The sequence below is a fragment of the Nomascus leucogenys genome, chromosome 5, assembly GCF_006542625.1.
Source record: "Nomascus leucogenys isolate Asia chromosome 5, Asia_NLE_v1, whole genome shotgun sequence".
Classification (NCBI taxonomy): Eukaryota; Metazoa; Chordata; class Mammalia; order Primates; family Hylobatidae; genus Nomascus; species Nomascus leucogenys.
Window position 1 is genome coordinate 63,677,734 of NC_044385.1, and position 25,622 is coordinate 63,703,355.

Consider the following 25,622-nt stretch of genomic DNA (forward strand, 5'->3'; position numbering starts at 1 on the left):
TCAATTTCAGAGCCTGTTATTGGTCTATTCAGAGATTCAACTTCTTCCTGGTTTAGTCTTGGGAGGGTGTATGTGTCGAGGAATGTATCCATTTCTTCTAGATTTTCTAGTTTATTTGCGTACAGGTGTTTATAGTATTCTCTGATGGTAGTTTGTATTTCTGTGGGATCGGTGGTGATATCCCCTTTATCATTTTTTATTGTGTTTATTTGATTCTTCTCTCTTTTCTTCTTTATTAGTCTTGCTAGCGGTCTATCAATTTTGTTGATCTTTTCAAAAAACCAGCTCCTGGTTCATTGATTTTTTGAAGGGTTTTTTGTGTCTCTATTTCCTTCAGTTCTGCTCTGATTTTAGTTATTTCTAGCCTTCTGCTAGCTTTTGAATGTGTTTGCTCTTGCTTCTCTAGTTCTTTTAATTGTGATGTTAGGGTGTCAATTTTAGATCTTTCCTGCTTTCTCTTGTGGGCATTTAGTGCTATAAATTTCCCACTAGACACTGATTTGAATGTGTCCCAGAGATTCTGGTATGTTGTGTCTTTGTTCTCGTTGGTTTCAAAGAACATCTTTGTTTCTGCCTTCATTTCATTATTTACCCAGTAATCACTCAGGAGCAGGTTGTTCAGTTTCCATGTAGTCGAGCGGTTTTGAGTGAGTTTCTTAATCCTGAGATCTAGTTTGATTGCACTGTGGTCTGAGAGGCAGTTTGTTATAATTTCTGTTGTTTTACATTTGCTGAGGAGTGCTTTACTTCCAACTATGTGGTCAATTTTGGAATAGGTGTGGTGTGGTGCTGAAAAGAATGTATATTCTGTTGATTTGAGGTGGAGAGTTCTGTAGATGTCTATTAGGTCCACTTGGTGCAGAGCTGAGTTCAATTCCCGGACATCCTTGTTAACTTTCTGTCTCATTGATCTGTCTAATGTTGACAGTGGGGTGTTAAAGTTTCCCATTATTATTGTGTGGGAGTCTAAGTCTCTTTGTAGGTCTCTAAGGACTTGCTTTATGAATCTGGGTGCTCCTGTATTGGGTGCATATATATTTAGGATAGTTAGCTCTTCTTGTTGAATTGATCCCTTTACCATTATGTAATGGCCTTCTTTGTCTCTTTTGATCTTTGTTGGTTTAAAATCTGCTTTATCAGAGACTAGGATTGCAACCCCTGCCTTTTTTTGTTTTCCATTTGCTTGGTAGATCTTCCTCCATCCCTTTATTTTGAGCCTATGTGTGTCTCTGCACGTGAGATGGGTTTCCTGAATACAGCACACTGATGGGTCTTGACTCTTTATCCAATTTGCCAGTCTGTGTCTTTTAATTGGAGCATTTAGCCCATTTACATTTAAGGTTAATATTGTTATGTGTGAATTTGATCCTGTCATTATGATGTTAGCTGGTTATTTTGCTCGTTAGTTGATGCAGTTTCTTCCTAGCCTTGACAGTCTTTACGTTTTGGCATGTTTTTGCAGTGGCTGGTACCGGTTGTTCCTTTCCATGTTTAGTGCTTCCTTCAGGAGCTCTTTTAGGGCAGGCCTGGTGGGGACAAAATCTCTCAGCATTTGCTTATCTGTAAAGTATTTTATTTCTCCTTCACTTATGAAGCTTAGTTTTGCTGGATATGAAATTCTGGGTTGAAAATTCTTTTCTTTAAGAATGTTGAATATTGGCCCCCACTCTCTTCTGGCTTGTAGAGTTTCTGCCGAGAGATCCGCTGTTAGTCTGATGGGCTTCCATTTGTGGGTAACCCGACCTTTCTCTCTGGCTGCCCTTAACATTTTCTCCTTCATTTCAACTTTGGTGAATCTGACAATTATGTGTCTTGGAGTTGCTCTTCTCAAGCAGTATCTTTGTGGCGTTCTCTGTATTTCCTGAATTTGAATGTTGGCCTGCCTTGCTAGATTGGGGAAGTTCTCCCGGATAATATCCTGCAGAGTATTTTCCAACTTGGTTCCATTCTCCCCATCACCTTCAGGTACACCAGTCAGACGTAGATTTGGTCTTTTCACAGAATCCCATATTTCTTGGAGGCTTTGTTCATTTCTTTTTATTCCTTTTTCTCTAAACTTCTCTTCTCACTTCATTTCATTCTTTGGATCTTCCATCACTGATACCCTTTCTTCCAGTTGATCGAATCGGCTACTGAGGCTTGTGCATTCGTCACGTAGTTCTCCTGCCTTGGTTTTCAGCTCCATCAAGTCCTTTAAGGACTTCCCTGCATTGGTTAGTTAGCCATTCGTCTAATTTTTTTTCAAGGTTTTTAACTTCTTTGCCCTGGGTTCAAACTTCCTCCTTTAGCTCAGAGTAGTTTGATCGTCTGAAGCCTTCTTCTTTCAACTCGTCAAAGCCATTCTCCGTCCAGCTTTGTTCCATTGCTGGTGAGGAGCCGCATTCCTTTGGAGGAGGAGAGGCGCTCTGATTTTTAGAGTTTCCAGTTTTTTTGCTCTGTTTTTTCCCCATCTTTGTGGTTTTATCTACCTTTGGTCTTTGATGATGGTGACGTACAGATGGGGTTTTGGTGTGGATGTCCTTTCTGTTTGTTAGTTTTCCTTCTAACAGTCAGGACCCTCAGCTGCAGGTCTGTTGGAGTTTGCTGGAGGTCCACTCCAGACCCTGTTTGCCTGGGTATCAGCAGCGGAGGCTGCAGAACAGGGGATATTGGTGAACAGCAAATGTTGCTGCCTGATCGTTCCTCTGGAAGTTGTGTCTCAGAGGAGTACCTGGCTGTGTGTGGTGTCAGTCTGCCCCTAATGGGGTGTGCCTTCCAGTTAGGCTACTCGGGGGTCAGGGACCCACTTGAGGAGGCAGTCTGTCTGTTCTCAGATCTCCAGCTACATGCTGGGAGAACCACTACTCTCTTTGAAGCTGTCAGACAGGGACATTTAAGTCTGCAGAGGATTCTGCTGCCTTTTGTTTGGCTATGCCCTGCCCCCAGAGGTGGAGTCTACAGAGGCAGGCAGGCCTCCTTGAGCTGCGGTGGGCTCCACCCAGTTCGAGCTTCCTGGCTGCTTTGTTTACCTACTCGAGCCTCTGCAATAGTGGGTGCCCCTCCCCCAGCCTGGCTGCCACCTTGCAGTTTGATCTCAGACTGCTGTGCTAGCAATGAGCAAGGCTCCATGGGCATAGGACCCTCTGAGCCAGGCGCGGGATATAATCTCCTGGTGTGCCGTTTGCTAAGACCGTTGGAAAAGCGCAGTATTAGGATGGGAGTGACCCGATTTTCCAGGTGCCATCTGTCACCCCTTTCTGTGACTAGGAAAGGGAATTCCCTGACCCCTTGTGCTTCCTGGGTGAGGCAATGCCTCGCCGTGCTTTGGCTCATGCTCGGTGTGCCGCACCCACTGTCCTGCACCCACTTTCCAACACTCCCCAGTGAGATGAACCCGGTACCTCAGTTGGAAATGCAGAAATCACCCATCTTCTGCGTCACTCACACTGGGAGCTGTAGACTGGAGCTGTTCCTATTTGACCATCTTGGCTCCACTGGGCCTGTTTTTTAATTGGGTTGTTGGTTTTCTTATTGTTAAGCTTTAAGAGTCCTTCATGTATTTTGAATACCAGTCCTTTATTACAATAAAAGTCCTTTATTACAATTGTGCTTTACACAATTGTGTAATAACTAAGTGTAATTATTGTGTAATAATAAAGGGCTTCCCCCAAAAGTCCTTTATTACAATAAAAGTCCTTTATTACAATTGTGCTTTACAATGATTTTCTCCCAGTCTGTGACTTGTCATCCGATTTCCTTAGTGCTCGTGACTTTCACAGAGCAGAAGGTTTTACTATGAATGAAGTCCAACTTCCTGATTTCTTCTTTCATGGATCATGCTTTCAGTGTTGCATCTAAAAAGTCACCCCCAAACCCAATGTCACCTAGATTATCTCATCTGTTATCTTCTAGAAGGTTTAAAGTTTTGCATTTTACATTTAGGTCTGTGATCCATTTCAAGTTAATTTTTGTAAAAGGTGTAAATTCTGTATCTAGATTCTTTTATGTATGTGTGTATTTGGATATTCAGTTGTTCCAGCACCATTTATTGAAAGGACTCTCCTGTCTCCATTGAGTCACCTTTGCTCCCAAAATCTAAATCTTTAGACTGAGAGATATGCTGTTTAAAGTCAGCCAACTCTAAAGAACCGAAAGGAGTAAAGAGCTATTCTGAACATATGTTTCAATAGGTGAAGGCAAAAGAGACCCAGGGGGCAGCTTTGGGACCCAAGGCCTGGACTGATCTCCTTGGCTGAACACTCTATGATGCTGGGTTCAGCTGGGGACATTGTGACATCTCCCTGGGAAGTCTTCAAGCACAGACAACCTGGGCACACCTGAGATGTGCAGGAGGCTGAAGCCGTCCAGCAAGATGTCACCAAGGAGCCTGGGCGCTGAGCGACACAATGGGGATCCCAGGATCAAAGGAGCCACCCGGCCTCTGCATGACACCATCCACACTGAGATTAGACCCAAACTCGCACTGCAGTGACACCACCAAATTATAACCTGGCAAGACAAGAGAGGAAGGGCCATGGATGGGAAACGTGACACAAATGAGACTGTCAGCAGCTGAAGGCTTTTCACTGAGTGGGAAATGTCATATAGGAATAGAGAGGGGTAAAGGTGGAGACTACTGTATTCCAGACACTGTAGCTGGTCTTTCAGACACAAGGTCTGGTATAAGACTCCAATAATTCTGTGAGGTGCTTAAACATCCCCACTGAACCAAGGAGGACACTGGGGAGAAAGGAATAAGAGGACAGAACAGCAAAGAAGAAAGAGAAGGAAAGTGAGAGGCAAGCTTCAGGGAGCACCTGCTGGGGTGCAGGTACTTCCAGGAACTTTCCTTGGCGAGCATTTAAGGCAGCAAGCTGACTTGTCTGGGGTCTGCCATGAACAAGAGCTGGGTCGTGGCTGGAGGTAAGTCCTCCAAACCTGGCGCCGTCCAGAAAGCACTCAGAATCTTGGCTAAGCAGCTGACAGGTGTGCCACAGCCATGCACTGAGCAAGAGCCGAGGCAGCATTGAGTGAAATGTCCCATGACATGGGAGGAGAGCAGAGGTGTGCAGGCTGAGTGAATCAGCTTCCAGGAGACAGGAGTCAAAGCTGGTGCCAGGCAGAGAAAGGTCATAGAGTTAGGAATTGCACTAAACAGAGCCTGATTAGGCTCTGGCACCTACTAGCTGGGAGGCCTCTTGAAGTCACAATGGCCCCCTTGTAAAACAGGGACAATAAGACCCCTATTGTAGGACTGCTGGAAGGTACAGCTAATGCCTAACCCATACCGTTTATTAATAAGCGGTAAACACAATTAGAATCCCATCCTTGGAGGATGGTTGAGTTCCGCTAGGAAGCCGGGAGAGGGAAGGCATTCCTGTTGCGGGAGATTTTAAGGTGGCATTTAAGGTGGGGAGGGGGGGCTCTGCAGTCATTAGCTCCTCCCTGCTCTCTCCCAGGGCAGGGCCTTCTTTTCTAGCCCCTTAGATTTCCTTTAATCTCACCCAGCACATGGAAACAACACCCAGAATCAGCTGAAAATGTGGTTTCAGACTTGCTGCAAGTCGAGTTAGGGACCCCAAAGCCAAGGACCGCTTCCTGCAAATGAGCTGAGCCTCTGTGGACTGTGGAAAGGCTGTGGTAAAGCAACGTTCGCTGGGAAGGACTGGGACCTGGACAACTGAACATGCTTCATTATTGTCAAGAGACAGTAGGAAAAAAGTTACCCCAAAGGTCACCTGGAAACTAACGGGAAAGTCAGGCGTAGACTTTAATCACCTTTTTCATTTACTGACGAAAGGAATGCCAGTGGACTTATGAGGCATCCCAATATTCCACGCTAAATGCCTTAATTCTTATCTCAGGCCCTCAACAAAATCTCAATGGCTCTGTTCAGCTCAAGCCCTAGCCAGATAACTGTCTTTGGTAACATGCTTGGGCTAAGACTCCCGTACCATAAGACTTGTATTTTGGAAACTGGTCCAGGAAAAAAAGTAAACAACAACAACAACAAAAAAACCATCTCAGAAGCTCATGGCTGTAGAGGCTGCATTTGTAGTTAATGAACGGGATGCTTATCAGCAGGTGATCATTTCATTTCCAAAGAGCAATTTCCATTACATTTCCAATACAAACTTCTTTATTTTTAAAGAAAGGATAAGAGAATGATACCCTTAAATATCCCTTGTCTCTTCTAGTTTATTTTTTAATCTTTTTTCTTACAATAAATGTATTACACAGTCACTGTGGGAAAAACATAACAAATTAAGATGACTTGTGAAATCACCTATAGCAGGTAACATAATTGCTACCATGACTTGTGAGATCACCTATAGCAGGTATCATAATTGTTACCATCTGTGGTAGTTCCTTTTTGTCGGCCTCACACATACACATAGTGTCTGAACAAGCCTTTTTATTCGATGTGCTTCCTTTGCTCTCCTGTTCTCGACCTGTCTTGGCACCTGCTGCCCTGGCGCCCTCTCAGCAGCCCTCCCTATGGGCCTACACCTTCTGGCTTACTGGCTGCCCCATTCAACCGTCGGCCCCTGGAAGGAGGAGCCCTGTGGGCCGTGGTGGCCCTAGAACTTTCAGCGTGGCAGGACTCCAAAGCCTCTACTGGGAGGAAGAATGAACCCACCTGTGGTTGTCAGCTGGGCTAGTCTGTGGAGCCCAGATGTTTGGCCAAGCAACAGTCTAGACGTGGCCGTGAAGGTACTTTTAGGTGAGATTAACATAAATCGGTAGACTTGAGCAAAGCAGATGCCCCTCCACCTTGGGGGGGTCCTCATCCAATCAGGGGACAGTCATAAGCGAGAAGACTGAGGACCCCTGAGGAAGAAGTCCTCCTCACGCTGCCTTCCGACTCCAGGAGGAATCCTCAGCTCTCACCTGGGCCTCCAGCCAGCCCTGCAGACTTTGTACTCACCAGCCCCACATGACGAGAGCCAATTCCTTAAAATCAGTCTGTGTGTGTGTGTGGCGTGTGTGTGCATTTTCACATACATACACACACACACACACATCCTCTGGGTTCTTCTTCTCTAGAGTGCCCCGAGTAACACACCAGCCTTCTGGAAATTGTCCCCACCTGTCAGCAGTCAGCACACAGCCACGCTGGCCCCTCTCTGGCCTGGCCTCCTCCCTCTTAATTCCTCCTGCCTCCCACCATGGCTGGCTCCCCAGTTGCCTTCCTGCAAGGCTCAGCTTTGGAGCTCTACCTTCTCTCCCACCCAAGTCCTTCTTAGACAACTCACCCTTCCACCCAGACACTGTGGACTGACTTGATTCTTCTGGAACTCAGGAGCACGGGCAGGTTTGAGCGTGAGGAGATGGTCCTCGGGGTGACAATCCTCCCCCGACTTTGGCCTTGTCATGTCCCCCTGTTCCCCTGCACAAGCCTCCCATGCAGCCAGGCCAGCTCATCTCCTTGCCACACTCCTGCCAGCGGCCACATGCCAGCCCCCCGACCCTCCAGCCATTATGTCCTGTCTGCCCAGGCTCTGAAGCTTCTCCCAGATCCTCATTCTCACTGAGCTCTCTCCTGATTCCCTGCAGAACAGCATTCGGCTTTCATATGTCTCATGTTGTGAAATAAGATTCTGTGTGACATTATTATATAATACACTCTTCTGTGGCCAGAACTAACAGGATTACAGTAAGTCAACCCTGGATGTGGATTTAAGGTCATGGAAATGCCACCGAAAAAATTAGTGCTGCAGAAATATCTTAATCTCAGAAATTACTGATATGTTACTAAAGAAACCCTGGAAATACTAAAGTTCATTTAAAAACAAAGCAAAAGAAGAAAAACAGGCCAGATATTTGTATCAACAGGAAAAAGTTACAACCTAAGTAGGTGTACACCGAGCCGGGTGTGGGAAGTGAAGGTGCACAAACAAGGGCTGCGCTCTGTGTGGAGTCAGAGCGCAAGGAGTCAAGGGCCAGGGGTCCAGCGCTTTTTCGGGAAGAGCCTGGCTCTGGATGGTAGACCAGACACTGCACAGAGAAATAACCCTGTAAAGCACACACTTTTTCTGATCTAATTCTAGGCTTGGCAGAAGCCATGTGAGAGGAGACTGGGCTCTGGGCCTTCCCACCAAGCGCATCCCAGGCCAGAGGCATCTCCCAGAGAAAATAGTCACATTGGCACTGTGGCTGTGGATCCAGACTGTTGTGGCTTTGATGACCACAATATTGTTTCTGGGATGTGGAGATAAGGACAAGAATGCTGCACTCTGTACCTCACTGAGAATGCCTGTGACCACTGGCTGGATAGGGGACACCTTCATATTTAACAGCCCCCGTCCCTATAACAGCAGGTGTCACACCTCCCAGTTAGAGCCCAACTATCTGGGGGGTCAGCACAATGTCCCATCCTTACCCTATAGCTTCCTGTCTCTGAAGTACAAGGCAGCTGACTGATTATAAGTTACCTGAGAACTACTCTTTTCTTCGTATTTTCACCTACCAGACCCTTCTCTGAACATTTGCAATTAGTCCATTCAACAGCTACTTCTCAAATGTATTCATTCATTCAACAAACACTTTCTGAGCCCCCAGAACGCATCAAGCATGTCACTAGTGCTTGCACAGGAGCACAAAGAGCTGGACCATGCAGCCAGCCATGGTTCCTGCTGCCAGGAGTCCTTGGTCGAGTGGGAGGGCAGACAGCGAATGAGCCAGCGCACATCACAAACAGTGCACTGCAATGCCTCAGAGAAATGGCTGATGCTAGGGCTGGGGGCGGAGTGTACCAAGTGGTCTGGAGCATCTTAGAGTGCAAGAAAGAAAATGCTACACACACACACACACACACACAAAGATGGGTGTGCATCAAAAGGGAAATAGGAGCCAAATGAAAGAACAAAATAAAGAATAACAATCCAAAGTCTAAAATAAATATCCATGAGTCCATATTGATATCAATGAATGATTGGACACATGAATAAATTGGGGGAAGGGACAAATCTCCCGTGCAGAAGAATAGCAGATGACGATGTGGGCACTCCTCAGGAAGGTGCAGTATCTATCCCCACCCCCGAGCAGGGGTGACTTCTCCCAAGGAACACAGCGTGGAAAGGGGAAAGAGGCACCTGACAGTGGAGAGACCCGATCCACACCACCTCAGCAAGGGGTCCAAGCTGAGCACCAGCAGTGACAAATCCTGTTGACTGTCATCTGTGCCTTCAGCGTAATGTGATAGAAATGGCTCTTTACCTCTGTGGTCCTCCTCCCAAAACACACAAGCCCATCCGATCATGAGAAAAACATCAGACGAACCCGGTGTGAGGGCCATGGATGAAGACCAGAACTTGGTACCGAGTAGTGGGGCTGTTGCTCTAACAAACACCTGAAAATGTGGAAGCAGCCTTGGCACTGGGTAACGCTTAGAGGCTGGAAGAATTTGGAGGGCAGGCTAGAAAAAGCCTAGGTTGCTGTGAATGGAGCATTCAGGGCAGTTCTGGTGAGGACTCAGAAGAAGAAGAGAGCTGTAAGGAAAGTCAGGATCTTCTCAGAGATTGCTGAAGTGGTTGTGACCAGAATGTTATAGAGATACCGGCAGTGAAGCCCATTCTGATGAGGTCTCAGATGGAAATGAGAAACAAAGTTTTGGAAACTGGAGTAAAGGTCATACTTGTTATAAAGTGGCAAATAACTTAGCTGAACTGTGTCTATGCCCAAGCGCTTTATGGAAGGCAGAATTTAAGAGCAACAAACTAGGATATCTGGCAGAAGAAGCAGCTAAGCAACAAAGTGTTGAAGGTGCTGTGTGGCTTCTTTGGGCTGCTTACAGTATAATGAGAGAAGAGAGAAACAATTTGAAGAGAGAATTTACGCCTGGTGTGGTCGGTGGCTCACGCCTGTAATCCCAGCACTTTGGGAGGCCGAGGCGGGCAGATCACGAGGTCAGGAGATCGAGACCATCCTGGCTAACAGGGTGAAACCCTGTCTCTACTAAAAATACAAAAAATGAGCTGGGTGTGGTGGCGGGCGCCTGTAGTCCCAGCTACTCAGGAAGCTGAGGCAGGAGAATGGCTTGAACCCAGGAGATGGAGCTTGCAGTGAGTTGAGATCGCACCACTGCACTCCAGCCTGGGCTACAGAGAGAGACTCCATCTCAAAAAGTAAAATAAAGACAGAACTTATAAATAAAGGGGAAATGGAACAGAAAGATTTGGAAAACTCTCAGCCTGGCCATGTAAGAATAAAAAACGTGTTCAGGACAGACTATTGAGGGTGGCCAAGACACTGCTAAAGAGATTATGGATAGAAGGAAACCAGGTTCTATTCACCAAGACAATTAGACAATGACCCTGAAGGCATTCCAGAGATCTTCAAGGTAAGCTAAGACTTTGAGGGCAAGGTTCCCAGAGAGGTGCCTGTGGGACTTCAGCATACACTGCCCTACATTGCCCTGAGACTCTGCTCCCCAAATTCGGGCACAGCACCCCACAGTTTGACCCACCATTCCGGAAGGTATAAGCTGCAAACCTTGGTGGCATGCCTGTAGTGCTGACTCTGCAGACATGCAGAATGTACAAGCTGTGGGGCCGTGGTGGCCTCCACCTAGATTTCAAAGGATGACTTGGACAGCCTAGGGGCTCAGGCAGAGACTTGTCACAGAGGTTGGGCATGGGAGCCAGGGAGCCCCTGATCCCCCAGAACTGTAGGGTCACCAGTGTGCAACTCCAACCTGGGAAAGATGCAGGCATGAGACTCCAACCTCTGAGAGCTGCTGGGTGGACTGATCCCAGCAAAGCCAGAGGGGAGGGGCTGCCTGAGGTCTTGAGGGGTCCAAGCCCCACGCCAATGTGCCCAGATTGCGGGACAGGGAGTCAGAGGAGATTATTCTCCAGCTTTAAGACTTAATGTTTTTATTCCATTGACATAGTTTGGATATTTGTCCCCTCCAAATCTCATGTTGAAATATAATCTCCAATGTTAGAGGTGAGGCCTAGTGGGAGGTGTTTGAATCATGGGGGTGGATCCCTAATGAATGGCTTAGTGCCATCCCCTTGGTGACCAATGAGTCCCCTCGAGATCTGGTTGTTTAAAAGTATAGGGCACCTCCCTGCGTTTTCTCTTGCTCACACTCTCACCATGTGAGACATTTGCTCTCCCTTGGCCTTCCACCATGGTTGGAAACTTGCTGAGGCCCTCACCAGAAGCAGATGCTAGCACCATGCTTCTTGCACTGTCTGCAGAACCATGAGTGAATTAAATTTCTTTTCTTTTCTTTTTTTGAGACTGGTCTCACTGTATTGCTCAGGCTGGAGCACAGTGGCGAGATCATAGCTCACTGCAGCCTCCATCACCCAGGCTCAAGTGATCCTCCTGCCTCAGCCTCCTGAGTAACAGGGACTACAGGCACACAGCACCACACCCAGCTAATTTGTTTTTTGTTTTTTAGTAGAGATGAGGTCTCACTATGTTGCCCAGGCTGGTCTTGAACTCCTGAGCTCAAGCAATCCTCCTGCCTCAACCTCCCAAAGTGTTGGGATTACAGGCGTGAGCCACCATACCGGCCTGTTTTCTCTTTATAAATTACCCAGCCTCAGGTATTTATTTGTGGCAATGCAAAAACAGCCTAACACATGCATGTTGGGTTCTAGATGTAGCTGGAACCAGTTACCCCTTTCTTCCTGCCTCTCTCTCCCTTTTGGAATGAAAATGTCTCTCCTATGCCTGCCCCACTGTTGTCTTTTGGGAGTAGATAGCCTGTTTTGATTTCACAGGTTCACAGCTGGAAAGGAGTCTGCCTCAGGCAAGTCACGCCTGCCTTGGAGTCTCAGCTTCATCTGATTTAGATGGGACTCTGGATTTGAACTTTTCAGTTGGTGCTGGAAGAGTTAAGCCTTTGGGGACTATTGGGATGGAATGAATGCATTTCACATGTGAGAAAGGCATGAATTTAGGGAGCTAAGACAGAATGCTATGGTTTGAATGTGTCCCCTAAAGTCCATGTGTTGGAAACTTAATCCCCAATGCAACAGTGTTGAAAGATGGGAGGGACTTTTAAGAGGTGATGAGGTATGATGGCTTTGCCCTCATGAATGGATTAATGCAGTGATCTCTAGAGTGGGTTAGTTATCTTAAGAGTGGGTTCCTGAAAAAACAATGAGTTTGACTCCCCTTCCTCTCTCTCCGCCCCCACCTCTCTTTTCTTTCCCTATCCTTCTCATTCTTTTGCCCCTCCACCTCCGCCATGGGAAGACACAGCAAGAAAACCCTTGACAGATGCCAGCATCTTGATATCAGACTTCCCAGCCTCTAGAACTGTGAAAAATAAATTTCTTTTCTTTATCAATTACCTAATCTATGGTATTCTGTTATAGCAACACAAATGGACTAAGACAACTAATTTTCAGTTTTCAAATGAGCATCCCATCAAGTCCTTAAGTTTTATACAGTCCACAGTTAATTTCTGTTGCAACAAGACTATCTGACGAGTAGCAAAAAACTGAAGGATGGTGTTCAATGTTAAGGCCATGCAGACTAATATAGATAACCTGAACAGAAAAAGAGATATTTTACACAGTGATGAGATGGTTTCCTTTTTGGACACCTGAGCAAATGCAACACATTCTCTGTGACAACTTTGGTTTAAAAGTTCTATCCTGCACCAGTCCCGGAACAATTTCCACTGGTCCAGAATGTCAATGCTCAAGACACAGTCCTGCATGGAATCAGGTGCAGGATTGAGAACAGGGCATGCTTTAGAAAAAGCAAAAGCTATTTCCAGGACTATCTGCTATGCTAGTTCAGCTTTGCCAAGCAATATTCAAATACTCATAGAGCAGCATATACTATGAGCAAAGTACTTAGGATTGTAGAAATGCAAAAAGAGAAGAAGAAGAAGAAGAAAAGCTTAAACTGTTTATAATCCCCAAAGAAGTTTATAATCTGCTTAGAAAAATTATTTTACTATGCAAACAGCTGAGCCTGGCTGAAGCATCTGTTTGGGAGAGGAATGGAGAGGAGACTGGGAAGTCTACAGTGGTTAAATTGTGTGGGGCAGGACACAGCACCCAAGATTCACTACACAGGGCACATCTGGGCAATGTGAGGATGTCTAACAAAAAAGCCTAGAGATGCTCGGCGTGGTGGCTCATGCCTGTAATCCCAGCACTTTGGGAGGCTGAGGCAGGTGGATCACCTGAGGTCAGGAGTTCGAGAACAGCCTGGCCAACATGGTGAAATGCAGCTCTACTAAAAATACAAAACCTAGCCAGGCGTGGTGGTGCAGGCCCGTAATCCCAGCTACTCAGGAAGCTGAGGCAGGAGAATCACTTGAACCCGGGAGGCAGAGGTTGCAATGAGCTGAGATCACACAACCGCACTCCAGCCTGGGCAACAAAGCCAGACTTCGTTTAAAAAAAAAAAAAAAAAAAAAAAATTAAGTTAAATTAAATTAAATTAAAAAAATAAAAAAGGCCTAGAGATTTCTGCATCTCTCCACTCTCCAGGTTCAAGGCCGTTTCAGGGGCCTCCCCAAAGTTTTTAAAACGTGACTTGGGCAACTTCTTTAAGAACCTTGTTCTCCTCAAATAAAATACTTTGGAAAGCGGATTTTTATGAAGTCTTGGCTCAACTTCCATGACCTTTAACAGACATCTTAATTGTTTCATGGAGAATATGACCCAGCAAGTGGCATATGGTTTCGGTGAGGACGTTTAATTACCAAACAATTTTGTAGAATAAGCAAGTCACACATCTTTTGTCCGATGCATGACAGGTTTGAACCTGTAAAGCCAGGTCCCTAAATAGCTTCCAACGTTTCCACCCCACCAGCCCTTGCACCACTCCCTGTAGTGGCCCTGATATTTCTAGTCTTGACTGAAAAGCGGGGAGGCAATGTGGTCTCTCCTGGTGCACTGTCCCGAGGAAGGCCTGCTCCGCTTCCCCGGAGGAGGCTTCAAAGGATGGAGGTAATTAATAAAAAAAAAACCCCTGTACCTCCTCTAAGTGGTCATTAACTAATAAAGAACCTCCAGGCTGCTATAGGAGAGGGCTGTGCACCCCGCGGGCTAGGAGAAGGCTGGGGTACCCAGAAAGACAGAGGATGTGTCCTGGCAAAAACACAGCCTGCCCCTCACACTGCTAGCCACGGGTGCACTAGGGAAGAAGGGTTCCCTCGAGGGCCCGGGCAGGCCCCCCACACCCGCACCCGCGCAGAGGGGGCTGGCCCCGCCCTCTGCGCCCCCGAGCGAGAGCCCTGCCCCCTGCATCCCCGGTACCCCGTTCCCTCCAAGGGCCGGAAAGAGGGCCCCGCGCCCTGTGCATTTCTTAGGGGTCCCCCACCCTGCGCCCTCCGCCACTGGAAAAGGGTCCCCGCTCTGCGCACCCTGGCCCCCGGGGGGACAGCCCCCGTGCTGCACTCCTTGCTCCTCCGGGGGACGGTCCGTGCCCAGCGGCTAGTGCGCCCCGGGCAGGTGGGGGCGGGGGGCTCGTCGAGTGACAGCGCTCGCCTCCCGCAGCCCGCCCGAGCCGCGTCAGGGCAGAGGCGGGGTGGGGCGCGGTTAAAAGGCGCAGCAGGTGGGAGCCGGGGCCTTCACCCGAAGCCCGACGAGAGCCCGACAGCCGGCGGCGCCCGAGCCCGACCTGCCTGCCCAGCCGGAGCGAAGGGCGCCGCCCCGTGCAGAGCCCGCGCCAGGGCCGCCGGCCGCAGAGCAGGTAAGCGGGCGCGGACCGGCGGGGTCGTGCGGGGGGCGAGCGGGCGGCGCCACCTCGGCCCCCCAGCGGAGGAATTTCCTCCAAGAAACCAAAGCAGGTGAGGTCGGCGGCTGGTCCCCACCTCGCCCCTGTCGCTCCTGTCAGGCACCGGATCAGAGCCGGCAGAGCGCCGCCGGGGTGGGTGTCTGGCCGCACGTGGGGCGACCGGGCCCCCCATCTGCCTCCATCCGCACCCTCCTGTCCGCGCGCCCCGGCCCCGGCCGGATGGCAGTGGGCACCGCCAGCGATGGACCCTCTCTCTGTACGCAGAGGAACGAGGATGGACTGGTTTGACTTTTACCCCAGCGTGGTCCCCTTTGACTTGTACAACAGGTTTTATGAAGGTTTCATATCGTGTGTCTAAGAGGCCAGAGTGAGGGCCGGTGCCCCTTTCCCCCGTTTCATTTGCTGCGTGTTGGATTTTCTAAGCTTTTGTGGGTCACCGGCGCGTCCCCTTGGATTTGGGGAGAAGAAAGCCAGGTCTAGGATGCGGGTTTCAGTTCAGCCAAACCCTCGACTTGGGCCGATGCATAAGTCCCCGGAGAACCGCAGGGTATGGGCTGCGTGATGGCTTCCGAGAAACTTGTGAAATGCTGATGACAATAGCGTGGACGACAGTAATTAAAAGTAATTGGCGACACATCTTAGTTAAAACGTGCAGGCACCAGAAGGCACTTCCTGTCGGTGAAGAAGACCAGTCCCTGGCGTCACGGGCATCCTGTGTTTCGCAAACGGGGCTGGCCTCCCTTCCTGGGGAGCAGGACGGGTCAGGGTGAGTGTGGCCTGCCCGCAGCTCTGCACTCCCGGAGGGGTTAGGGACCTGCAACCAGGCGGGGACACTGGCCCAGCGACCTCAGTGTCCCCTGGGTGGGCGTGCACTCTGTTTAGTGTCTGATTGACTGTAACCGTGCGGGGTTGTTCTTTTCCCTCAAGTAGACTTTATGCCATACAGCTATTTTCTTGCCCCAGTTCTAGCAGAATCTAACCAGTGTTCTAGAAGAAAATGTCCTGCCCCCATGCAGTCTCCTTAGAATTGCAGGGTGCTGCTCAGAACTGCTCCTGTGGAGAGCTTTGTCTGTTGTTTGGATCCAGCAGCGTCTTTGGGGGTGTTGCTTGAAGCTTGCCAAGGAGGGGAGGGGGGTTCTGAAGAGAGAACACCAGGGCTCTAGCCTGTCATATAACTGGGGGTGTGGAGGGCGCCTCATTGCCACTGCAGTGACTAAAGCTGGGAAGACGCTGGTCAGTTCACCTGCCCCCTGGTTGTTTTTTAAACAAATTCTGATACAGGTAATGATGACTTTATGCTTTTTTTCTTATGTCTTCTCTTCTGAATTCTGAGTGTTAGGAAGGAAAAGAAGTACAGAAGATTTGGCTAAACAATTTCAGTATGGCAAAAGAAAAATTCTAACTTGTACCCCCTCTTCATGAATCTTTAATTCAATTTGAATATTCCAGGTGCTGTGAGCAGTTTGCATACATTAGTTTAAATGTTAAATGGGATAAAATTGTGGGAAAGTAATTTCTGACCCAAGCTGCTTGGTCTGTGAGGGCATAACCTTCTAATAGCCACCTGCCATAGGTTATGATTTCTGTTTTAGTTGCTTAGTGCATGAGCATAGACCTGGAACCCCAGAGGGCCTGCTCCATTTTTATTCCCAGGGTCATTTAAATCTAGTGGAGCTTAAATGTTTGGAAAGGACAACAGGTTTGCTTGAATGAACAAACATATATTGCTAACAAGACCCAGAGAAGGAAAGTTTAACTTAATGGAAATTAATTTTTAACTCTTTGAATTCTTAAATGTTGTAAGAAACACACGTAATTTCATGAGTTGTCCATTCTTACATCTAGACTCCGCAGACAGAAACGTTTCACTTTTATTGAGTTAATTTTGAAATAAATGAATCCCTGACCCATTGTTATCACTAGCTGTTACTCTATCAGGACAGTTGCTGAAGTTTTTTGTCACTAAATTTAAAAATCAACTATCAGGTTGTCCTTTGGATGACCCGAGATTTCTAGAGACAAAAGAAATCTATTCTTCCTGATTAAAGGAAGAGCCTGAGATTTTTTTTAAACCACTGATTTGGGGATCAGGGTGTAGCCAGTGTCTCAGACTCTCCCGTGTCCCTTTTTGTTTTGCTCAAGGAGTGGGCTTGAGGCCTCAGATTGGGCATCACTGTTATTTTGGTAGGGAAAGGATCCTACTAAACAGCATCTTTGATTATTTTGTGTGTTCCAAGTATAGAGCATTGGGAAGCTGGCAATTTCCGAACCGACCTCATAACAGTTCTGGGAATGAAGAAAAAGGACCCACAAAGTTTATTCAGGGGACATATTGCGGGGGCCGGGGGGGAGTTAAAGGAATATGGCAACGGCTACTATTTTTCCCTCAACAGGCGACATCCTCACTGACCGAGCAAAGATTGACATTCGTATCATCAGTGTGCACCACTGGCTTCTAGGCACTCCAGTGGGGTAGGAGAAGGAGGTCTGACACGCTCGCAGAGGGAACTTGCCCTCATTCTTCGGGTCTGAAACACTGGCAGTCGTTGGAAACAGGACTCAGGTTTGCTTGTTTTGCTTTGACATTGTTTTCCTTTTATCTGTGCAGACTCCGCGACTATCCAAAGCTAACTTCGAAATTGGGAGGCACATGTGCCTGTTCTCAGATCTATCAACTATTCCTTAGACGGCCGGGCACGATGGCTCATGCCTGTAATCCCAACACTTTGGGAGGCCAAGGCTGAGGTCAGGAGTTCAAGACCAGCCTGACCAAGATGGCAAAACCCTGTCTCTACTAAAAAAAAAAAAAAAAAAAAAAAAAAAATTAACCAGGTGTGGTGGCATATGCCTGTAGTCCCAGCTACTCAGGAGGCTGAAGCACAAGAATCACTTGAACCCGGGAGGCAGATGTTGCAGTGAGCTGAGATTGCACCATTGCACTCTACCCTGGCCAACAGGGCAAGACTCTGTCTCAAAAAAAAAAAAAAAAAAAAATTTTTTTTTTTCTAAGTGACATTGAAAGGGGAACAGAGCTATCTAGAAAAATATGCTGAGGGGTTACACTCTAACTTTGGGGGCTTTAGTTTTGGTTCTGTCATTCGTGAAATTATAATGGCATAGCTAAATAAGCTAGTTGTGATTAATTTCCTAAGAAGTTTTAAAACAATCAAGAAATTTCATTAGTGCAGTCAAATACCAATAGATCTAAATTATTTGAATTGTAAAAGGAAAGAACAACCTATCTTCATAATGCTGTGTGGATCCTCAAAAGGAAAGTCCATGGTTTACTTATTTTTAGAGCTAGATATTTCAGACTGGAGCTTTAGTATCAAGAATATAGCATCGGCCGGGCAGGGTGGCTCACGCTTGTAATCCCAGCACTTTGGGAGGCCAAGGCGGGTGGATCACGAGGTCAGGAGATCGAGACCACTATGAAACGCCATCTCTACTAAAAATACAAAACATTAGCCAGGCTTGGTGGCAGGCGCCTGTAGTCCCAGATACTCGGAGAGGCTGAGGTGGGAGAACGGCCTGCACCCGGGAGGCGGAGCTTGCAGCGAGCCGAGATCATGCCACGGCACTCCAGCTTGGGCAACAGAGCTAGACTCCATCTCAAAAAAAAAAAAATACAGCATCAAGTTCTTCACTATGATTAGATTTACCACAAAACCGAACACAGTTTACCTTTTTAAGTTTAAATGTAATCACATTCTTAGAAGTTAAAGACTGCAGAAGCTAAGCCTATCTATTCTTTCCTTAAAAGACAGCCAGAGAGGCATCAGTTAAAATGAACCTCTCTGATTTCCAAAGAAAGAGTTAATATTTCACTTTGTATTGAAAAAGCTCCTCCCATTGGCTCCAGCCCTCCAGAAGCAGGAGAGGAAAGAGGTACTTTGTTTACTACAGTTGCAAAGGGTCCCAGTGGATGCGATGGTTTTGGAAAGTAATTTGAAATTAGTGACGACTTCACAAATTGAAGTAGCCTTCAAATCTTCTCCAACCAGGAGGGTTTGTGAAAGATTATGCCCTGTGGTTATGTGTTTTTACAAAGGAGAACCTGGGGGCTGGCGCTTTCTTTGCCACTCCCAACCCCCAACATCCTTCCTCTGGGCCCCTCTGAAGTCTGTCCACCCACCCTGTCCACCCACCAAAGTCAGGACAGGAGCAGCCAGTGGAGTTGAGTCCTCCTTAAAACTTCCTGAGTCTCCTGCGTTTACCGCCATCCTCCCACAGCTCCTTGAGTGGGAGCGTCTCCTGGGGCAGCCAGGCCTGGCCAGTAATGGCAGCAATGTGCTGGAAATTTGGGGGCTTGGTAACCTGCAGCTGGCCCATCACCCTGGCCTATCTCTTGACACTTGCAAGGGGAACTCTCCTCTTCCTGGCTGTTGGCCTGCAGAGAATGATACGCAGGGCAGATACCCGGGGGTGGTTGGTGAGCCCCTCAGGAGTGACACAACCTGGAAAAGAATGGGAAGAGCCACTGTCTCGCTGTCTTAGTTGGGAAACACCAGCTCAGGGTCACTGAGCACCCAGGGGCAGCCCACTCAGGACCGGGCAGGTTCGGAGAGAGGACACAGCCTCTCCCTTGGATCACTTCTGCTGTTAGGAATAACAGGGCATTTGTGGCTCTTGCAGGAGGACGCTCTGAACCAGGAGACTGTCCTGAGTGACCAGGGAGTTAGACACACTTGTATTGGATTTAACCTCATTTTTCTCAGCAAGCTCGGCATCTCCTTTACTTTTCTTCCTTTAAAGGCGTAGCTGGATTGCCGACTTTTAGTACCACCATTGTGAAGTGCGCATTGTGAAAGAGATTATTTTCTGTTCAGTTTTGCTGTGTTGATAGAACACCCTCAGAGCGTGTGGCTTGGGGACCCAGAAAAATCCAGAGAAATTTAAAAAGCTACTGCCATTATAATTGTCACTGTTTTTAGAAAAAAAAAAAAAAAAAACAGGGAGAAGCCCAAAGCTGCAGAAGTCAGGGGCCCTGCTTCTAGAGAGTGTGGACCATTGTTCTTGGGGGGGAATTGTGACCTCTTGACCTTTTCTGTGACTTTGGCCTCTCAGAATCATCCAGGCCATGTCGCCCTCTGGCTCCCTGATCTGTTTGCTTCCTAGAAGGTTGGACCACAGGGGACCATGGGGTGCCATTGTTCAGGCAGCCTACGGGCTACAGAACCAAGAGAACACAGCTGTCTCACCCGCTGAGTTCTATGGACTTTGAAGTGTTGAAGAAAATGTGAACCATTTTTTGATAAATCAAACTCTTGCTGATTGGGCATTTTGTTGACCAAATTTCAATGGGAGGTGTTTCTTGGTTAATAAGAGAATATCTTCATTTTATAAATAAACAGGACTGACCCCATAGGTGAACAGCTGCTGTAAAATATGTTTAAACATCAAGACATACAAATTTCTTGCTCCTCACTGGTCACATTTTGAAATGCTTTTGAGATAGAACATCAACAATTAGGAAAATGTATTATGCCTTTCATCTGAGAATAAAATTAATTTTACAAATCATATCATTTAACATGAGCTTTTTAAATGGAGCTGCATTTACTGTGGACATTGGCCATCTCTTTAGGCTGTGAAATATGTTGTATATGAAAGGGAGGCATTAGTACATACACTTTAATTATGCAACGCTGGGACCAGGGCTCCTAGAGGAGTCCCCTGTGCATTACCCCAGCAGACACACAGCCTCTGATGAAACGCTTTAAGGGATGAGAAAACACTGTTTGAAGCGTAGCCCATTTCAATTTTCTTTTCTTTTCTTTTCTTTTCTTTTCTTTTTTTAAGAAAAACCTGGCTTGAAAGCAAAAACCTGGCTTTCTGTTAATGCTGTGTGCCAGATCCAGTTCTTAGTCCTAGATCCGCGCAGGCATTGAATCCTCTGCTTCACATTCCAGGGTCGCCGCCCTGTGCCTCAGCATCTTCCTCAAGCTAGTGTTGGTTCTGTTCCCTCGCCTGTGAGGTAACCTCCAGCCTCTTCCATCTGTCCACACACCTGTTGATGCGCCCCCGAGGGCCAGGTCTTTCCTGAAGCATGGAAAGAGCCCACCCTTCCAATGTGGGCTGCCCGGGGAGCCCAGCACTCTGTTCCCTTCACACAGCCTGAGCCTGAGTCTCTTTCCCACAACCTTGTGCTGTGGCGCTGATGTCCCGCTGATGAGGATATTCCTCCTAAGGAATACTGATATTCCTGAAGTAAAATGCTAGGCTGCAGTTATTGAAGGAACCATGAAAATACAACCTCCCAAAGATAGGAGAGGCGGCAACAAAGACCACTGGGATTCCAAGACTCGGTGCCATTGCCATTGCCATAGTTGCTACCACTCTTAACAAGAAGTTTAGTGATGCTGTTTTAGAATGTTGCTGGGGGCTCAACAGAAAGCCCCCCAGTTCACACATATACATTTTCTCTTATTTTAAAAATCAAGATATTTGCCTTTCTCCAGGAATTGGGCCCCTCTTTTCATTCTGAATAATAATATTCTGCTCTCCTGTGGAAATGCTTAAAGAATTAAAAATAGAATAACCATGAGATCCAGCAATCCCACATCTAGACACCTAAGAGACTTGAAAGCAGGGTCTTGAAAAAATAATAGTTCACCCTCACTCATGGTAGTGTTACAACAGCCAAAGGGTGGAAGCAACCTGGTGTCCATTGATGGATGAATGGGTAAACAAAATGGGGAGCATCCATACGGTGGAATAGTATTCGGCCTCCAAAATAAGGAAATCCTGTCACATGCTGTAACATGGATGAACCTCGAGGACATTATGCTGAGTGAAATAAGCCAGTCCCAAAAAGACAAGTGCTGTGGATTTCTACTTCTATGAGGTCTGTAGAGCAGTCAAAATCATAGACACAGAAAGTAGAATGGTGGTTGCTGGGGGCTGGGGAGGGGGAATGGAGAATTGTTGCTTAATATTAATACCCAACCAAGGGCAAAAAAAACAATTTCTCAGAAAGCCAACTGAACTAGGAGTCAGACTTTTCCAACAGGTCTGCTGACTTTCGAAGTCTACAAAAGATGCTGCCTTGGGGCACACAGTAGCACCCCACTCTGAGGCCAAGGCACTCCTGGGTGGGGAGAGGCTGCCTCCATTTACCCAACTGCTTCCAAGAGCAGCCAGCGTAATGCAGAGGGGCAGGTGTGTGGGCCAGAGCGTGAGCTCCAGGGGGCTGGCCCGAGAAGGGGAGGCTGACAGGTGTCCCTCGCCCATTCAGGGATAAGAAAGTCTAAGACAGGTGAACAGAAGGACTTTGGTGACTCCCTCATGCCCTGACAGCCTGTGAAAAAATGCCTGAGTGAATTACTCTGGGGAGAGGTCTTTTACTTTCTGAAAATTTTCAAAGGGTCCATGATACCTCCTTTTATTTTTCAAAGGAGAATGCTGACCAATTCTGTAGTCTTCTGTGGCAGTGTAGGCTAAGAAGGCAGCTGTTTGAATTCCAGCAAAAGTGTCCATAGCGGTAAAGAAGTCCTTTTTCTCTCGGGATATAGCATCAGTGCATTAACAGAGAAGGAGGCACTGGGTGGCAGGGGCAGCAGATCCCCTCCTCGGCTGCCCCTGGCGCGAACAGGACCCATTGGGGAGGCAAAGCCAACGTGGGCTTGGTTATACTGAAGATATGTTGGAGAACAATGGAGCAATCTTTATAGAAGATTGTGAGTCTCTTTTAGAAGAGGCTTTCTCAGTAGTTGACAATATTAGATTTCCTAAGAACACATGAGTATGGCAGATGATGTTATTCAAGCTAGAATTAAGTATAAATATATTGTATAAAGTAAGCTAATAAGTATTTTGTTTTTTCCCTTCTTAGTCTTTTGGGTGAACTAGAATATGTCATTCCAATGAAAGGTTTTTTTCCCCTGAATAAGCTATTTAATGAATAAAATCTACTGCGGAAGCTCGGTGAGCCCTTGGAGAAAGCCAATCTGGTATAACAGATCAGACAGTGATTAAAAGGGAGCTTGGAAATGAATTAGTTTACCTGTGTTCCTGGATTAATGCAAACAACAATCTAATATACGATCTGAATTTAGTTGAATCAAGATGATCCTAACCCCTCTTCCAAAAAGTTGTTTCTGACCAAAAATATGATTTTATTTTATTTTTATTTATTTATTTTTTTTGAGACAGAGTCTCGCTCTGTCACCCAGGCTGGAGTGCAGTGGCGCCATCTCGGCTCACTGCAAGCTCCACCTCCCTGGTTCATGCCATTCTCCTGCCTCAGCCTCCCAAGTAGCTGGGACTACAGGTGCCCACCACCACGCCTGGCTAATTATTTTTCATATTTTTAGTAGAGATGGGGTTTCACCTTGTTAGCCAGGATGATCTCGATCTCCTGACCTCATGATCTGCCCGCCTCGGCCTCCCAAAGTGCTGGGATTCCAGGCGTGAGCCACCGAGCCCGGCCAAACATGAGAATGCTTTCAGGGTGAGCATTCCTTTCCAGAAAACCTTGGACTAGCAGGGCAGGGAGTTGAAGTTGTAAAATATCACAGCCTACCTTAAAATAAAGTTGGCTTCAGTCTGTAATATCACTGTGTCACTTTCCCAAGGCCTCTTCCACTAATAAACCTTTGCCCGCTTTTGTCTGTTTAGGGATAAACCAGCACAATGGATTGGGGGACCCTGCACACTTTCATCGGGGGTGTCAACAAACACTCCACCAGCATCGGGAAGGTGTGGATCACAGTCATCTTTATTTTCCGAGTCATGATCCTCGTGGTGGCTGCCCAGGAAGTGTGGGGTGACGAGCAGGAGGACTTCGTCTGCAACACACTGCAACCGGGATGCAAAAATGTGTGCTACGACCACTTTTTCCCAGTGTCCCACATCCGGCTGTGGGCCCTCCAGCTGATCTTCGTCTCCACCCCAGCGCTGCTGGTGGCCATGCATGTGGCCTACTACAGGCATGAAACCACTCGCAAGTTCAGGCGAGGAGAGAAGAGGAATGAATTCAAAGACATAGAGGACATTAAAGCGCAGAAGGTTCGGATAGAGGGATCGCTGTGGTGGACGTACACCAGCAGCATCTTTTTCCGAATCATCTTTGAAGCAGCCTTTATGTATGTGTTTTACTTCCTTTACAATGGGTACCACCTGCCCTGGGTGTTGAAATGTGGGATTGACCCCTGCCCCAACCTTGTTGACTGCTTTATTTCTAGGCCAACAGAGAAGACCGTGTTTACCATTTTTATGATTTCTGCGTCTGTGATCTGCATGCTGCTTAACGTGGCAGAGTTGTGCTACCTGCTGCTGAAAGTGTGTTTCAGGAGATCAAAGAGAGCACAGACACAAAGAAATCACCCCAATCACGCCCTAAAGGAGAGTAAGCAGAATGAAATGAATGAGCTGATTTCAGATAGTGGTCAAAATGCAATCACAGGTTTCCCAAGCTAAACATTTCAAGGTAAAATGTAACTTCGTCATAAGGAGACTTCTGTCTTCTCCAGAAGGCAATACCAATCTGAAAGTTCCTTCTGTAGCCTGAAGAGTTTGCAAATGACTTTCATAATAAATAGGCACTTGAGTTAACTTTTTGTAGGATACTTGCTCCATTCATACACAACGTAATCAAATACGTGGTCCATCTCTGAAAACAAGACACTGCTTGACAGGGGAGCATTGCAGTCACTTTGACAGGTTCCTTTTAAGTGGACTCTCTGACAAAGTGGGTACTTTCTGAAAATTTATATAACTGTTGTTGATAAAGAACATGTATCTAGAAATTGATACTTTTATTAGGAAAAGATATTTTTATAGGCTTGGATGTTTTTAGCTCTGACTTTGAATTTATATAAAGTATTTTTATAATGACTGGTCTTCCTTATCTGGAAAAACATGCGATGTTAGTTTTAGAATTACACAAGTATCTAAATTTGGAACTTACAAAGGGTCTATCTTGTAAATATTGTTTTGCATTGTCTGTTGGCAAATTTTTGAACTGTCATGATATGCTAGAGGTGGAAAGTGTTCATTGCACAATATATTTTTACTGCTTTCTGAATGTAGATGGAACAGTATGGAAGCAGAAGGCTTTTTTAACTCATCCGTTTGCCAATCATTGCAAACAACTGAAATGTGAATGTGATTGCCTCAATAAAGCTCGTCCCCATTGCTTAAGCCTTCACATGCCTTGTGGTTTCTGTTGCATCTGGGCAGCTTGCGGCCAACCCTCGTGGTATGATGAGCGGGCTGGGTGCTTTTGCTGGGAAGGCCACCAGTTACTGTGGGTGGAGGGGCCTGGAACTTCAACAGGGATACTTGCATCCTCCCTGCAAATGGGCAGAGGCTAAGTTTAGCAGCCTACAGAGCACTCAGCTTGGAGGGGGCCACTTGTACGACACTAGGATGATGTCCTCAGGGTCAGTTCATCCCAGAAAGAGAGGAGGTTAGGGAAGTCTTAAGCCTTCATCCCATGTGACTGAGAAAAGCACCCACAGTTTAGCACCCAGAGGTGGGAAACCTCTTTCCCCCCAAGGATTTCCACATTGGACACAGATGCCGTTAGTATGGGTGTGGGTGAGGCAGGTGCAGACTGATCACTGCTGGGAGCAATGGCACACCCGTGAGCTCACTCCCGGCATAAAGGGACATAGCATGATCCACCACCCATGGGGACATCCAGTGAACGGTGAACACAGATGTGGGCTTGGTGTGGCACACTGATTCCTCCAGGACCTCCTTCAAAAACTTGCTCCAGAGAAACAAAAATACTCTTCTCATTTTCTTTAGTCTAAAGCAAACCTCAAAATATTTCAGCCATAAATATTTTAGTACCAATCTATAAACACCAAGGGCTAAGCTTTTAAAGCAAAATCACAATTTCATCATCACACTAAACCAATCAAGTTGGCATTCATAATCCCTGCTTTTCCTGGGATGTTCCTTTCTTTTTATTT

The 25,622-nt window shown here is 46.9% G+C and overlaps 1 protein-coding gene across 3 annotated transcripts; it reads left to right on the forward strand.

Annotated features, from left to right (window-relative positions):
• Positions 1-14,453: 14,453 nt before the first annotated feature.
• On the forward strand, positions 14,454-24,850 carry GJB6 (gap junction protein beta 6). 3 transcript variants are annotated; one of them, XM_012506708.2, is made up of 5 exons: positions 14,552-14,655; positions 15,343-15,466; positions 16,034-16,149; positions 17,094-17,263; positions 23,320-24,850. In XM_012506708.2, the coding sequence occupies exon 5, from the start codon at positions 23,335-23,337 to the stop codon at positions 24,118-24,120; it is 786 nt and encodes a 261-aa protein (XP_012362162.1). In that variant the 5' UTR covers positions 14,552-14,655; positions 15,343-15,466; positions 16,034-16,149; positions 17,094-17,263; positions 23,320-23,334; the 3' UTR covers positions 24,121-24,850. The 3 variants fall into 3 exon arrangements, with proteins under 3 accessions (XP_003279207.1, XP_012362162.1, XP_003279204.1); XM_003279159.2 differs by lacking the exons at positions 15,343-15,466; positions 16,034-16,149 and having other exon boundaries at positions 14,454-14,655; XM_003279156.2 differs by lacking the exons at positions 14,552-14,655; positions 15,343-15,466; positions 16,034-16,149 and adding an exon at positions 15,615-15,981.
• The last annotated feature ends 772 nt before the right edge of the window (positions 24,851-25,622 follow it).

Excerpts from the sequence above, each read along its gene's own strand:
- GJB6 (XM_003279159.2), top strand. The coding sequence starts at position 23,335 with ATGGATTGGGGGACCCTGCACACTTTCATCGGGGGTGTCAACAAACAC.